We start from the raw sequence: 16,605 nt of genomic DNA, 5'->3' as shown, positions 1-16,605 counted from the left end.
CAAATGAATAATTGAATCCAAATTCTTTATTTCTCCAAAACGTGATGATTATGCCACCAGAGCAGAAGCTGTTGACGACTCACTGTAGAACAGAAACAGATGGAAATGATTAGAAAAACACAATTCTACTTTTATAAACCAAAAGTTTAACACCAAATAACCATGAGGAGAACACAACTGCTTTGCATTTCAATACCCAACATAAATCCGGGAAAGCACATTTTCATTTCAAGGCTTTACTTTAAAATCCTAAATAATGACTTTCACTTTCTAATCATTTATATCTGACCCCATATCAGTCTATGTGAATCAAATAAATAGAGTACTGGAAATACCAGGAACTAAACCATTGGTTGGAGTGTTTATACAATACTGTTTGAAGGTGACTAGTAGAGTTGACACAGTGCAGCCACTCTGCTAATTGACCTCCAATGTTCCTCTGGCACAAAATAAATCTCATCTCTTACAGAGCAGGACAATGAATTGTGCAGGATGAATGGCATAGACAGAGGCTTGATACAGTAATATAACAGGATTTATCAGGGGTAAAACATTTCCCTGACAGAGGTTTTGGGTACATACTACTTCCAGTTGGGAGCAAGTACTCTCCGGGTCTTAAAGTAACGGGCCAGCCTGTGGATCCTGCTCTCGGTGAGGATCAGGCGGAACTTGGCATCCTTGTCCTGCAAAGAACACCGGTACAGATATTAGCATATCTAGAAACAAAAACCTTGACAATCGAACCTTGAAGAGTGTGAACATGACTCCTCCCCACATGCAGTACAAAAACACCCAGCCAAGAAGGGAGTGTGCTGTCCATGATATGGCTCAAAATATGCTGTAATCAACATACTTTTGTGTATATATAGTTTATGTGGACACCCTTTCAAATTAGTGGATTCAGCCACAACCGTTGCTGACAGGTGTATAACATTGAGCACACCGCCATGCAATCTCCATAGACAAACATTGGCAGTAAATTGGCCTTACTGGAGAGCTCAGTGACTTTCAACGTGGCACCATCATAGGATACCACCTTTCTAACAAGTTAGTTCATTACATTTTTGCCCTGTTAGAGCTACCCGGTCAACTGTAAGCTCACAAAAAATGTCTGTCCTCAGTTGCAACACTCACTAACAAGTTCCAAACTGCCTCTGGAAGCAACATCAGCACAATAACGGTTCATCGGGAACTTCGTATAATGGGTTTCCATGGTCGAGCAGCTGCACACAAGCCTAAGATCATGCGCAATGCCAAGCGTTGGCTGGAGTGGTGTAAAGCTCGCCGCCATTGGACACTGGAGCAGTGGAAAAGTGTTGTCTGGAGTGATGAATCACGCTTCACCATCGAAGTTTGATGGATGAATCTGGGTTTGGCGGATGCCAGGAGAACGCTACCTGCTCGAATGTATAGTGCCAACTGTAAAGTTTGGTGGAGGAGGAATAATGGTCTGGGGCCGTTTTTCCATTGGTCGGGCTAGGCCTCTTAGTTCCAGTGAAGGGAAATCTTAACGCTACAGCATACAGTGACATTCTAGATGATTCTGCGCTTTTAACTTTGTGGCAACGTTTCAGGGAAGGCCCTTTCCTGTTTCAGCATGACAATGCCCCTATGCACAAAGCGAGGTCCATACAGAAATGGTTTGTCGAGATCGGTGTGGAAGAACTTGACTGGCCTGCACAGAGCCCTGACCTCAACCCCATCAAACACCTTTGGGATGAATTGGAACGCCGACTGCGAGCCAGGTCTAATCGACCAACACCTTACTAATGCTCGTGGCTGAATGGAAGCAAGTCCCCGCAGCGACGTTCCAATATCTAGGGCAGAATGTTCTAGTGACCAACTCCATATTAATGCTCATGATTTTGGAATGAGATATTTGACGAGCAGGTGTCTACATACACTACATGAACAAAAGTATCTTGTGACAGAAAAACATGTTTACATCTGTTGGCCTACTTTGCCGATTGTGAGATGGGGGTCACGTCGACTATCGGATGTTAGAGTAGCTAGCGCAGCACACAATATTTGGTTCAGAGAAAACGTTATGTATAAAATACATTACAGTAACCTGGGTATTGTTTATTAGACTCGAAATGGGGGAAATCGTTTGGAACAGAAAATGAAAATTGGGCATTCTTGTTGGACAAGCTTCGGTAGTACCCCTTTCGTTTCAAAATGTATGCTATGTTTGTTTGTGTAATGAACGCAACACATGCATTCTGGTTCCTTCAAAACCTGCCTGACATCTGGTTACATGTCTTGTGTAGCTCATTCCCAAAACTGTGCCCCCTTTTCTCTTCCATAGACGTAGGCAAGAGCACAGTCTAGTAGTTTCTACCCCATAACGTTCACTTCTATCAAATCGATGGAGTGACTTCAGGGCCTGAAGGGACAGCTTTCTGAATACAATGCAGCATAAGTAAACAAACCTCCAAAACCTTGAAGTAAAAACTGATCGGTCATGACTAGATTTCACCCATCAAATCAAACTTTTTCAAATACAACAAGTGTAGACCTTACTGTGAAATCAAGCCATATTTGATCAGCCATTAGCCTACAAGGAAGGACACATTTTTTTTATGTTATGTGAGCCTGCTCACCTTTCTGTTCCTCTCCAGATGCTTCCTGACAGCCACAGCCTTCTTGATGAGGTGATAAAGGTCCTCTGGGAGGTCTGGGGCCAGGCCCTTGGTCTTGAGGATCCTCAAAATCTTGTTGCCGGTGACAAAGCGCACCTGGGCCACACCGTGGGAGTCCCTCAGAATGACACCTGGACACAGAGGGGGAGGAAGGAAAGGTCAGAGTCAACTGGACAGTCAAAAGAAATGACCTAAATCAAGGCTGGATGCCTGTCTGTTTGGCATGACAACAACTCAGTCTGCCTATGAAGAAACGGACAGGCACCGGAGCTGGCCAAAACCCAGCTCAACAACAAATAGATACTAATCTCTCTCATTCATGGACTGTCTGCTAGAGGAACATTTCTGCTGTTACTAATATGAATACTTAGTATTGATAGATTTTATATTGAACAAAGATATAAAACGCAACATGCATGTTTCATGAGATGCCATTATTATTATTTTTTTTTAAATACGCATAAAAGGTTTTGCATATCAAGAAGCTGATTAGACAGCAGGATCATTACACAGGTGCACCTTGTGCTGGGGACAATAAAAGGGCACTAAAATGTGCAGTTTTGACACAACACAATGCCACAGATGTCTCAAGTTTTGAGGTAGTGTGCAATTGGCAAGCTGACTGCAGAGCTGCTGCCAGAGAATTGAATAATAATTTCTCTACCATAAGCTGCCTCCAACGTCATTTTAAAGAATTTGGCAGTACATCCAACCGGAGACTACGTGTAACCATGCCAGCTAAAGACCTCCACATCCAGCTTCTTCACTTGTGGGATCATCTGAGACCAGCCACCCGGACAGCTACTGAAATTATGGCTTTGCACAACTGAATAATTTCTTTACAAATTGTCAGAAACTGACTCAAGGAAGCTTATCTGCGTTTTCGTCATCCACACTGACTGCAGTTTGGCGTCGTAACAGACTTCAGTGGACAAATGCTCACCTTCAATGGCCACTGGCACGCGGGAGAAGTGTGCTCTTCATGGATGAATCCCGGTTTCAACTGTACCAGGAAGATGGCAGACCGTGTATGGCGTCATGTGGTTTGCAGATGTCAATGATTGGACAGAGCGCCCGATGGTGGTGGTGGGGTTATGCTATGGGCAGGCATAAGCTATGGACAACAAACAATTGTATTTCATCGACGGCAATTTGAATGCAGAGATACCGTGATGAGATCCTGAGGCCCATTGTCGTGCCCTTCATCCCCCGCCACCACTTCAGTTCAGCATGATAATACACGGCCTCATGTCGCAAGGATCTGTACACAATTCCTGGAGGTTGAAAATGTCCCATTCCTGCATACTCACCTGACATGTCACCCATTGAGCATGTGTGGGATGCCCTGGATCGACATGTACAACAGCATGTTCTAGTTCCCACCAATATCCAGCAACTTCGTACAGCCATTGAAGAGGAGTGCTACAACATTCCACACGCCAGAATCAACATCCCGATCAACTCTATGTGAAGGAGATGTGTCGTGCTGCATGAGGCAAATGGTGGTCACCCCAGATACTGACTGGTTTTCTGATCCAGGCATCTGTAACCAACAGATGCAAATCTGTATATCCCCAGTCATGTGAAATCCATATATTAGGGCCTAATTAATTTATTTCAATTGACTGATTTCCGTATATGAACTGTAACTCGGCAAAATCTTGTTGCGTTTATATATTTTTGTTCAGTGTATTTGCTAGTAAAAAAAATTAACATTTTAAAAACGTGACAGGGATATCACAAAAATATTTCCAGTGTGGTCCCAGAACTGGATTAGACCGGTTTTTATTTTTATTTTAATGAGTCCCATAGGGCGGCGCACATTGGCCGTCATTGTAAATAAGAATTTGTTCTTAACTGACTTGCCTAGTTAAATACAGGTTAAAATTCTATATTTGTAACTACGTTATGGTCAACATGGGCTTTGAGTTGATGTGATCATTTGTTCCACTCAACAGCGCCGGTATATAAAAAGGTCTTAGCAGATACTCTTCAATATATTAAGAGTCTCTGGTGCTGTATTGGTAGACATCTCTAATATAAGTCAAATAATAATAGTACCTGGGGGCTGAGTCAGTAATAACTCTATAGAACAGACAAAGCTTAGTTAATATGACAATTCTCTACAGATAACCAGCCTAGCTGATATTCAGTTAAAGACCCACTATGCAGAAATGACCAGCATTTCCTGCCTGCTAAAATTCTAATAGTTTGTGACAAAATAAGCAAGTATAGTGTTGAGAATCATTGCACCATCGAAACCGCTGTGAAATATATTTTCCATTACCAAAAATATTGTATTTTCTGCTGTTTGAAGCCAATGTACAAAACCAAAAGACGCTAAATCGAAACGTAACGGGAAGAATAGAAATTGCGCACTTGGAACCGATCTACTGCTTCTTAAGACTTGCTTTCAATGACAGATCTGTAACTCATTTCTATATGAATTTGGTCATGTCCCCCAAAAAGTTATTTACTGCAGCTTTAAGAGTGGTTAACACAATGCTTAGCATATTTATACATTTCCCCTTTCTGTATGCATGATTTCTAGTGTTCTTACTGTAAGTTGCTCTGGATAAGAGCATCTGCTAAATGACTTGAACGTAAATGTTTAGAGAACATTTTGTACAATCTAATTACAATATAAAGCACCGGTCTCCAAGAGCCCAGTTAAACATTTTATGTAATTCTGTGCTGGAGGTGTTCTCCCTGATTTAAACCAGAATGATAATATCAATACAAAAATCAATGACAGCTCTACTTTTGTGTTAATTCCTATTACACTGTGGAGTAGTTAACCTTACCAATCTGAGAGGGGGTCAATCCCTTCTTGGCCAGCTTGAAGATCTGTTCCTTGACATCATCAGAGGCCAGCTTCAGCCACTGGAAGAGAAGACCATAAGAGTATTACGGCCGATGATCACCTCACGCAACCCAAAACGGATATGAAAATGTTCCTCAATCTAGGACTTGAGTCGGAATAGGCTATTCCCGATTATGTGTCAACTCAGAGGCAAATAAAATTTATCAAAATACGTTTAGTTTATTCATAAATAACAGCTTTCCATCTCCAAGCTAATGCTACTAAAGCAGGCCAATGGAATCCAAAGTGTGACGCTTATTGTTGTGATGAAAAGCTGCCGTAGGAGTCTTGGAATACAACGGTCTGGCTGCTTTAGCTACCTAGCTTGGAGTTGGAAAGCAGCATTTAATTAAAAAAAATATAATTTTCATTTGCCGCACCGTACTAAAGCATAAAGCAACAATGTGTGACTAATAAATACCTCCCGGGACTGAGGAACCTTTTCATATCCGTTTGGAGTCAGTGTCCAGCGAGCAGATCAGGAAATGACGACAGTTACACCTAGCCACACTCTGTAACCCGGTATGTGGTGTTCCCACACACTGTTACATATTGCTATTGGCTCCATACTCACCAAATTCCAACCAAACTTAAATTGTCGATACTTCATTCTAGTTTTGGAAAGTGGCTTATAAACTCCTGTGGCTAGTTGCCCATGATAACCAGGCAGTCAGAAAATGCACCGAGTCATTTCATTTATTTTTTTGCACCATGCACAAATGACATTAGTAATTTAGCAGATGGGCTTATCCAGAGCGATTTACAGAAGCAATTAGGGTTAAGTGCCTTGCTCAAGGGCACAATGACAGATCTTTCACCTAGTCGGGCCGGAGATTCCAAACAGCAACCTTTCGGTTTCTGGCCTCACGCTATTAACCACTAGACTACCTGCTGCCCCAAATAAACATACTGCCATCGTCTTTTCCAATATCATCTCATTGATCAAGAGGAGCAGGTAACGACTCATAATCCAAGTTGCACTGTGACATGCAGTACTTTGGGGCGGACTCATTTGTGGAGGAATAATTTGTGGCACACCATAGAGAAACGTTTTGTCAAGAATTTTTTTTACTCCTAACGCTTTGCAACTTGACATAAAAGCGGTTGAGTTGCGTTGTGTTCTTAAACAGTAGCTGTAGTTAAATCGTCATCACTCTGCTGCCCTGCTTCAAAATAATTATATTCCCAAAATATGCCAAGAAACGGAACTAAAAGCTTTTTACGTCATGTTTCAAAGCAATTGGAGTAAACGGTTTCCATTGCAAAACGTGTTGCTACGGTGTGCCACGAATTAATACATCCACCTTGATCTATGAGAAGAGATCCGAGAGAGATCAGATTCAAATCTGATTAAATTGGACTGCAACAGGTAGGTGTCCAGTCACCTTCTTACTTACCCGTCTTATGTAGATAGTAGACACTAGTTGCCTACATCCACTCGTATAGTAAACAGCAGACCAATATTGACCCAACAATATTGATGAACCGTTATACTTACAGTGGGGACACTTCGCCTGTAAGGCAACGCCGACTGGGACAAGCCCTTTCTGCAACAATAATTAAAATTAAATGTATAAGTAAACTGTGTCTGTAAAAAAGTTGCAAAAAGTTAAGTGCAATTCATTGGCTACAAAATAAATGAACCAACTGAGCTGGCAATAGCGAGATAGCTAAATCTGTCAAATACTAACTAGCCAATGGCTCTATTTTAGACAATACGACAAGAAAATGTAACCAGGGCGTAGGCCTGACTAACTCATTAATAAGCCAGTGATACAAATTGCGTTGTGGATCCTTTAGCTTGTCGACTTTACATCCGACATGATTATGAATGCAGTGAAGTTTGTTGGCTAACTAACATTAGCTAGCGGCAACTAGCTTATTGCTGGGTAGCATGTTCAAACCAATTAATTGGAACTGGGGCAATTTCGACGTTTCAATGTGGATGTCATTTGTACACAATATATTTCCATTGTATAAATGGTAAATACATGGAATTTAGAAAATAAAGCTTACCCTGGAGCATGCATGCGACCCATGATGGCGGTAGAGGAAGAGAGGACTTCCACCCGACTGAAAGGACTTTGTGTCTGTGTGGGGAAATGACGTCAGATGTTCTTGAGTGGATAGCCACAATCATGAGTTTTCTAATAGACATTGGATTTCAAGTAAAAATATATTGCATTTAGGGACAGATTAAAAATATTTATTTTTGTCAATAACAAAAAAAAAACACTATTCTTACAACTCTATCATAAGTTTATACAACTGTAACCCCTGGCTTTTTATCCTTATTTTTTGTTATTTTCTTTTAGGAACTTTAACTTTTGAAAGTCAATTCTTGTGATTTTATTATTTTTTAAAACTTTTAATACTATTTTATGTTTATTCAGAAAAATATACATGTAGTGATGTCTTATGTTAAAAAATGTAATAAAAAAAAGATACTTAAAAAAAATATATATATATTCCTGAATTTCTTTCTCAGCTAAATGAACCGCAGCCCCGCAACTTGTTTAGCTGTAAAGCTGAGGGATGGAGCTAGAGATATATCCACTCTAAAATCAACCCTATTTTTGGTCAGATGAGTAGTATAATTGTATTTTTGCGCTGTAACATGGAAAGAATGCTTGTCCATCTACACTCAGTGTAGTCCCGTGTGGCTCAGTTGGTAGCGCATGGTGTTTGCAACGCAAGGGTTGTGGGTTCGATTCCCACGGGGGACCAGTATGGGGGGAAAAACATTAAAATGTATGAAATGTATGCATTCACTACTGTAAATCGCTCTGGATAAGAGCGTCTGCTAAATGACTAAAATGTCAACAAAAATATAAACAACATTTCATGAGCTGAAATAAAAGATCCCAGAAATTTCCCATAAGCCAAAAAAAGCTTATTTCTCTCAAATGTTGTGCACAAATTTGTTTTACATCCCTGTTATTGAGCATTTCACCTTTCTCAAGATATTGCATCCACCTGACAGGTGTGGCATATCAAGAAGCTGATTAAACAGCATGAGTATTACACATGCCCACCTTGTGCTGGGGACAATAAAAGGCCACTAAAATGTACAGATGTCTTGAGGGAGCATGCGATTGACATGCTGACTGCAGAAAATGTCCAGCAGAACGGTTGCCAGACAATTTAATGTTAATTTCACTACCATAAGCCGCCTCCAACGTCGTTTTAGAGAATTTGTCAGTACGTCCAACCGGCCTCACAACCGCAGACCACGTGTAACCACGCCAGTCCAGGAATTCCACATCCAGCTTCTTCTCATCCGGGATTGTCTGAGACCAGCCACCGGACAGCTGATCAAACTGTGGGTTTGCATAACCGAAGAATTTCTACATAAACTGTCAGAAACCATCTCAGGGAAGCGCATCAGATTTCTGTACACAATTCATGGAAGCTTAAAATGTCCCAGTTCTTCCATGGCCTGCATACTCACCAGACATGTTGCCACCCATTGAGCATGTTTGGGATGCCCTGGGTTGACGTGTACAACAGCGTGTTTCAGTTCCCGCCAATATCCAGAAACTTTACACAGCCATTGAAGGAGTGGGACAACATTCCACAGGCCACAATCAACATCCTGGTCAACTCTATCTGGAGATGTATCGCGCTGCATGAGGCAAATGGTGGTCACAGCAGATACTGGTTTTCTTATCCACGCCGCTACTTTAAAAAAAAGGTATCTGTGACCAACAGATGCATATCTTTATTCCCAGTCATGTGAAATCCATAGATTTGAACATAAGGAATTTATTTCAATTGACTTTCCTTATAAAGCTTTAAAATTGTTGCATATTGCATTTATATTTTTGTTCAGTTTAATAAAATGTTTTTTTAGGCCAGTGGGCCTGTCTAATTTGGGTTTTTACTGCAAAATGATAATTGTCTGGCTAATAATGGGGGCAGAGGAAAGATAATTGTCCGATGTGTTAAATGCCGGGCCGATTTCTGGTCCCAGTCTGCCCGACCCCAATGCATTACATTGATTGATTGGCGTCATTGAACTCCTCTTGGATTACCTGAGGGGAATTGATCAAAGCTTTAAACAATTGACTGGAGTAAATTGTATCCAAAAACAATTGATCCTTGATTGCAATACAGTTTTGGAAACCTTGAACACGCAACTTAAATATAATTTAAAGTTAATTTTACAAATACAAAAAAGGTACACTTACTGTTAGCTGTTTTAGCACCGATTTCCACTGAGGTTTTGTGGAACAGCTTCGAGCCAACGTTTTTTCTGAGTTCCCTCCCAAGTTTCCATAGTTCAGGTAAATGTGCCATGCCTCTGTGGGAATCTTAAAACGACACACATTAAGGCTGCATTTAGACAGGCAGCCCAATTCTTCTGATCTAAGAGTGTCAGGACTATAGTACACATTGGCCGCGCTGTGGTTAACGCTTCGAATGAGAACCCAAGGGTTGGCTGGCCCTTTGGATCCTCGAGAGATAATCAGGTGCATGGAAATACTAGCACAACGTAGCAGGCGTTAAAGAAATGGCTGAAAATACAGGGGGCGCAGATCAGGGTGCCTATATGAGAATTCATCATCGAGTGGGTAACCCTACCATGCGTTCTATTGGCCAATGTGCAATCACTGGAGAATAAACTGGATGAGCTCCGTTCAAGACTATCCTACCAACGGGACAATAAAAACTGTAATATCTTGTGTCACAGAGTCGTGGCTGAACGACGACACAGATAATAAACATCGTCAGGACAGAACAGCTACGTCCGGTAAGACGAGGGGTGGGGGTGTGTGTCTATTTGCGAATAACAGGTGGTGCGCGATGTCTAATATTAAATTAGTCTTGGTGTATTGCACGCCTGAGTACTTCAAGATAAGCTGTAGATCACACTATATTTTTCGTAGCCATCTATTTACCACCACAAACCGACGCTTGCACTAAGACGGCACTCAATGAGCGGTATATCGCTGTTTTATCTATGCATAGTCGTTTTACCCTTACCTACAGCTGAAGTCGGAAGTTTACATACACTTAGGTTGGAGTCATTAAAACAAATTTTTCAACCACTCCACAAATTTCTTGTTAACAAACTATAGTTATGGCAAGTCGGTTAGGACATCTACTTTGTGCACGACAAGTAATTTTTCCAACAATTGTTTACAGACGGATTATTTCACTGTATCACAATTCCAGTGGGTCAGAAGTTTACATACACTAAGTTGATTGTGCCTTTAAACAGCTTGGAAAATGCCAGAAAATGATGTCATGGCTTTAGAAGCTTCTGGTAGGCTAATTGACATAATTTGAGTCAATTGGAGGTGTGCCTGCGGATGTATTTCAATGCCTACCTTCAAACTCAGTGCCTCTTTGCTTGACATCATGGGAAAATCAAAAGAAATCAGCCAAGACCTCAGGAAAAAAAATTGTAGACCTCCACAAGTCTGGTTCATCCTTGGGAGCAATTTCCAAATGCCTGAAGGTACCGCGTTCATCTGTACAAACAATAGTACGCAATTAAACACCATGGGACCACGCAGCCGTCATACCGCTCAGGAAGGAGACGCGTTGTCTCCTAGAGATGAACGTACTTTTGTGCGAAAAGTGCAAATCAATCCCAGAACAACAGCAAAGGACCTTGTGAAGATGCTGGAGGAAACAGGTACAAAAGTATCTATAGCCACAGTAAAACGAGTCCTATATCGACCTGAAAAGGCCACTCAACAAGGAAGAAGCCACTGCTCCAAAACCGCCATAAAAAAGCCAGCCTAAGGTTTGCAACTGCACATGGGGACAAAGACCGTACTTTTTGGAAAAATGTCCTCTGGTCCGATGAAACAAAAATAGAACCATAATAACCATCGTTATGTTTGGAGGAAAAAGGGGGAGGCTTGCAAGCTGAAGAACCTCATCCCAACCGTGAAGCACAGGGGTGGCAGCATCATGTTGTGGGGGTGCTTTACTGCAGGAGGGACTGGTGCACTTCACAAAATCGATGGCATCATGATGATGGACAATGATGTGGATATATTTAAACAACACCTCAAGACATCAGTCAGGAAGTTAAAACTTGGTCGCAAATGGGTCTTCCAAATGGACAATGACCCCAAGCATACTTCCAAAGTTGTGGCAAAATGGCATAAAAGGACAACAAAGTCAAGGTATTGGAGTGGACATCACAAAGCCCTGACCTCAATCCTATTGGAAATTTGTGGGCAGAACTGAAAAAGTGTGTGCGAGCAAGGAGGCCTACAAACCTGACTCAGTTACACCAGCTCTGTCAGGAGGAATGGGCCAAAATTCACCCAACTTATTGTGGGAAGTTTGTGGAAGGCTACCCGAAACATTTGACCCAAGTTGAACAATTTAAAAAAGGCAATGCTACCAAATACTAATTGAGTGCATGTAAACTTCTGACCAACTGGGAATGTGATGAAAGAAATAAAACCTGAAATAAATCATTCTACACTATTATTCTGACATTTCACATTCTTAAAATAAAAGTGGTGATCCTAACTGACCTAAAACAGGGAATTTCTACTTAGATTAAATATCAGGAATTGTGAAAAACTGAATGTGGAGGAGTTAAAATGGAGTGTCGCCTTGCTGACATCTAAAAGTGGAAGTCGCAGGCTTTTTTAATTTCCCCTGAAAAACGGAACATCTGGTTGTTGGGCTATGGAAATATAGACCTTTCTCTCAATGAGAGTCAATATCACAGATTATATTGGCCCTTATCATAAAAAACAATGTCACAATCTTTGTTCAAAAAACATTTAATTTGCTTTAGGAAAGAGGGATTACAGTACACACCGATTCATTCGGGTTAAGGTAACCAATTAAGAATAAATAACTGGCCATGTTAATAGAAACTTATACAGTCATTAAAATAGAAGATCAAGTCACTATTCATAGCATGAGTGATGCTTATCATAATTGTCTTTGTTGACATTCTCTTTAAAACCCCTCCTGGATTAATTCACTATTTCATCTTTAGGTTTATAGGCAGCTCAGAGGAAGCAGTGCATCTCCTGCCCTGGATGTCTTTCCCTTTTTTTGTCCAGATAGCTCCAGGTCAGAGTTACCTCTTGAGCACAAATCTAGGATCAGCTTACCCCACTCCAAATTCTACCCTTAAAACCAATAGGAGGTGAAATAAAAAAAAACTGGCATTGGATCAGCATTGAGGCAACTTGTCTTCCCCAAAAGTGTGCAGTGAAAAGTCAAGTATTTACCATAATAAATATATGGTAGTGTGCATACAAGTGGGAGCCGACCGTTCCAACACCTTCTGATGCTTGTCCAGCACCCTGCTCACACTGAGAACTGTTGACATTATTTGACAGAATATATGTATTTTTTCAATTGGGATATCACAATTTGTTTTATAAAATACATTGCAATAAGGCTAAAGTGGAGTGTATAAGAGATTGTGAACACAAACAAGGCACCATGATCGGTTCCCCTTTGGAAGAGTGGTTTGCCATCATCAGTTCTTTTGGCATGTGATTGGGAAACACAAGAACACTCTCTTTCCTGGAGTCTGGTTTGTGATGGGCACGTTCCCAGACGTTCTCAGCTAGCTTAGCAGGAAACCAGATGCTTCCTATTTGTTTACGTAGAAAAAAAAAGAAGTAAAAATGAGCCACTATATAAAAAAAAAGAAAAATAAAAAAAAGTGTCAATCTATATATACTCTTCTGAAGGTAAGATGTTTTGGTCCTCGAATGTCAAAATGTACAAAACATTACAGCTCGTGTTATAGTTTAGGACAAACTAAATAAGTGGAGATTGTTTGCTACAATGAGAAAAAAACCTTGATTAGTGAGGGAGAGAATGGCCCCACCCAGAATAAACCCCTAGCCTCCATCTATCTAGGCACTTGTGTAGAGCTGAAAGGTCGGTGCTACAACCATATTGCTTATAATTCTTTGAGATCTACATGAAGTGCCAAAAGGGGTAAGGGGCGGTTTCTGGACAGAGCCTTAAGGTGTAAGGGGCAAGGGGTGGTTTCTGGACAGGGCCTTAAGGTCTAAGGGGCGGTTTCTGGACAGGGCCTTAAGGTGTAAGGGGCTAGGGGTGGTTTCTGGACAGGGCCTTAAGGTCTAAGGGGCTAGGGGTGGTTTCTGGACAGGGCCTTAAGGTGTAAGGGGCTAGGGGTGGTTTCTGGACAGGGCCTTAAGCTTGAGGAGGGAGGGGGAGGATTTCAGGCACCACCCTGGGGTGTTCCGCTGCCCTTAAATAGGTGTATCTCGGGAGTTTTCTTGATAAGCAGCGTTTTTCTCAGGTGGAGTCATCTAGAAGTAGGGCACGGCGGTCAGCTTGTACCACTTGATCGTCTCCTTGCTGAGGTCGAAGTCTTTGAGTGTGAGCGTGACGCCGCCTAGGTAGCAGTTCTCTCTCAGCGACTCGGCACTGAGCACGCTCAGTTGTAGCTCCCGCAGCCCCAGGGTCTCCTTGCTGTAGCCACTGTACACCAGCTGAGGAGGTAGTCAGACTAGTTAGCACATGCTAGCAGCAGGTGGCCTGAGTTAGCAGCAGTTTGTATAAGTTAGATCAGTCACACAAGCAGATCAGGAGAACAGTTACAAAGTGACACAGCAGGTCAGGACACAAAGCCGTTAACTATGACAATTTGCTACAGGGCCCTAATGGAAATGACCAACATGCTACACCGATTTCACTCACCATTTCGTTGAAAGTGGGGTTCCTTGTCTTCCTGGATATCTTTGTTTTGCGCTTGGAGGTTTTGTGGGGGTCTGGGAGCAGGTAGGTTTTCACATATGGGTTAGGGTCTGTCCCCTCCTCAGATACCTATGAGCAGGCGGATGTTAGTTAATGGAGCATTAGCTAAGGCCAAACTGAGGATTCACATTCGTGATTCAATCCAATACAACTTTATTCATCCCATCAGGGGCAAATAAATGTCCCTTGAGATATGTTTAATGGTAAATGAACCACCATGCTGCCTTTGCCCAATCTGTAAGGCTGAGGATAAGAAATAAATTCATTATAAAAATTGCAAAAGTTTTGAGTGGTGCGCTAGTTAGGATTGGGCCCTGTGAGCCACCGTACTCACCAGGTCCCGGATGTGCATGACCATGATAAAGAGTGTGCTGTTCCTGTAGGACACGGACAGCTTCACCTCCCCCTCCACTCTGCCGGAGGTGGGACTCAACGGTGGCGTATCTGCAGAACAAATCACTCTTTAAAAACTCTAGTGGCGACAATGGTCATATATAGAGTGGGCTCAGGTTTACCTGGTGCTCTGGCCGTCGCCTCCAATCCTTCCGTCTTGTCGTCTCTCGCGATCGGATGGAAGAATGTATAGATAAGATCACACTGATAGAGAGAAAATGATCAGTGAAAATGAAGAGCTTTGGGCTTTTAACTGGTGTGTGGATGGATAGATGGATGTGGTGGTTAGGTGGGTGGGTGGTTAGGTGGATGGTAAGGTGGGTGGGTGTGTGTGTGTGTGTAAGTCACCTGTGTGACCTCTGTGGAACTCCTCAACAGGTTTTGAACATAACCGTTGAGCTCAATCTTCCTCTTGGCCGCCACGTCCTTGATGTGGGTACGGCCCAGCACCATCCTATTAGGGAACCTAGGAAGGGGATGGGGAAAGATTAGTGCACTAACAAGAAGGGTGCATCTGTGGTACAAGTGGGAGCTACCTTTGGTGTATCTCCCACTTTGGCTTTCTAAGGTCCAATAAGGCAGACTTTCAACCTTTACCACGTCTTTTTGGGAACAGAGTAATGCTATGCCACTTCCAGACAGCCTCAGGTTCTAGGTTCTGCACACATGTCTCTGTCTGTTTGTGTGTGTCTGTGTGTACCCTGGCAGCTTCCACAGAGGGAAGAGGATGCACAGCTTGTTGTGGAGCTCCTGGAACTCATCGAAGGTGCGGAAGAGAAACTGGGCCTCACTCTGCCCCTCTCGCAGGAGCCTCACCACGTACGTCTACAGGAGGTGGAAGAGAAGGAGGAATTTTAGCTCATCTTAGTCAGAATTCCATTAATGTTGTGACTTCTCTATATAATTTGATTTACACAAAGAACTGTGTATGCCAGACTTGTGTTCTTCTCGCATCCTATAGGAAAGCTAGGCCCTGTCAGTGAAGGAACAGTGAGACCATGGTGTATGAAAACACATCAGTAGACATGAATATATGGCCCTGTCAGTGAAGGAACAGTGAGACCATGGTGTATGAAAACACATCAGTAGACATGAATATATGGCCCTGTCAGTGAAGGAACAGTGAGACCATGGTGTATGAAAACACATCAGTAGACATGAATATATGGCCCTGTCAGTGAAGGAACAGTGAGACCATGGTGTATGAAAACACATCAGTAGACATGAATATATGGCCCTGTCAGTGAAGGAACAGTGAGACCATGGTGTATGAAAACACATCAGTAGACATGAATATATGGCCCTGTCAGTGAAGGAACAGTGAGACCATGGTGTATGAAAACACATCAGTAGACATGAATATATGTACGTCTCCGGTTGGAGACTCACGTAGTGCTTGTCGGGGTTGTATCTCTTCTGGAAGGAGAAGATGGAGGCATCGCGGATGCGTCCCTCCTGCTTCAGCGTGTAGGTCTTGGGGGAGAAGGAGAGGATGGGTTCGTCGTTGGACGGCAAGCCAGAGAAGCGCAGCTGGGCCAGGTTGTGGATGAAGAAGTTGAACTTGGTGGCCACGCTGCCCAGGCTGGATTCGATCAACCTGGAGGGAGGGAAAGAAGGTTCAACTTCAGACAAAAGGGAGTATGTTGTTGAATGAATCTATTACACAGAGGGAGAAGAGAGACAGGAGGTAAATGGTAGATAACATGGCTAATAGCAGCATTTCACATCAATGTCGTACTGGGAGTTCTAAGGCGTTCATGATGTTATGCTGTGGTGATCTATCTATATCTATACACACACACTAGATAACTAACAGGGGGTGCTGTTTTGAAGCCACTGTAAATCCATCTTGGTACTCCACCACCATTGTAAAAACGATTTGGGAAGCTATAAAAATACATTCGTCTACATTTGTTTTTGCCACATTTATTCTTAAGGAATCAAAAAAATATAAACATTTTTTGGGGATGAAACATTGAA

The 16,605-nt window shown here is 42.3% G+C and overlaps 2 protein-coding genes and 1 long non-coding RNA gene across 3 annotated transcripts in view; all 3 read right to left on the bottom strand.

The window, feature by feature from the left end:
• Window positions 1-11: 11 nt before the first annotated feature.
• LOC106584629 (40S ribosomal protein S13) lies at window positions 12-7,623 on the bottom strand. Its single transcript, XM_014170113.2, has 6 exons — window positions 7,522-7,623; window positions 7,004-7,052; window positions 5,447-5,525; window positions 2,604-2,773; window positions 583-683; window positions 12-82 (listed from the first exon to the last, which is right to left on the bottom strand). The coding sequence occupies exons 1-6, from the start codon at window positions 7,542-7,544 to the stop codon at window positions 49-51; spliced, it is 456 nt and encodes a 151-aa protein (XP_014025588.1). The 5' UTR covers window positions 7,545-7,623; the 3' UTR covers window positions 12-48.
• LOC123729841 (uncharacterized) lies at window positions 3,636-5,437 on the bottom strand. The gene is made up of 2 exons (XR_006761492.1): window positions 3,953-5,437; window positions 3,636-3,756 (listed from the first exon to the last, which is right to left on the bottom strand). It is a non-coding gene; the product is annotated as an uncharacterized lncRNA (long non-coding RNA).
• Window positions 7,624-12,247: 4,624 nt separating the features above from the next.
• Window positions 12,248-16,605, bottom strand: part of LOC106584631 (phosphatidylinositol 4-phosphate 3-kinase C2 domain-containing subunit alpha) — a 67,197-nt gene continuing 62,839 nt past the window's right edge. The window contains exons 27-33 of the mRNA XM_014170115.2: window positions 16,015-16,222; window positions 15,326-15,450; window positions 14,974-15,091; window positions 14,748-14,829; window positions 14,567-14,676; window positions 14,176-14,301; window positions 12,248-13,967 (exon numbers count right to left, since the gene is read on the bottom strand). Coding sequence (XP_014025590.2) covers window positions 13,785-13,967; window positions 14,176-14,301; window positions 14,567-14,676; window positions 14,748-14,829; window positions 14,974-15,091; window positions 15,326-15,450; window positions 16,015-16,222 — 952 coding nt within the window. The 3' untranslated portion in view covers window positions 12,248-13,784. The remainder of the gene's footprint in view (window positions 13,968-14,175; window positions 14,302-14,566; window positions 14,677-14,747; window positions 14,830-14,973; window positions 15,092-15,325; window positions 15,451-16,014; window positions 16,223-16,605) is intronic.

Source organism: Salmo salar, chromosome ssa23 (assembly GCF_905237065.1).
Source record: "Salmo salar chromosome ssa23, Ssal_v3.1, whole genome shotgun sequence".
NCBI lineage: Eukaryota > Metazoa > Chordata > Actinopteri > Salmoniformes > Salmonidae > Salmo > Salmo salar.
The sequence above is the reverse complement of the archived record's forward strand: the minus strand, read 5'-3'. Positions and strand labels throughout refer to the sequence as shown.

Excerpts from the sequence above, each read along its gene's own strand:
- LOC106584629 (XM_014170113.2), bottom strand. The coding sequence starts at position 7,544 with ATGGGTCGCATGCATGCTCCAGG. Across the intron at positions 5,526-7,003 it reads ACAGGCGAAGTGTCCCCACT|TGGCTGAAGCTGGCCTCTGA; the intron begins GTAAGTATAACG and ends CTTCTCTTCCAG. Across the intron at positions 2,774-5,446 it reads ATTGACCCCCTCTCAGATTG|GTGTCATTCTGAGGGACTCC; the intron begins GTAAGGTTAACT and ends CTCTGTGTCCAG.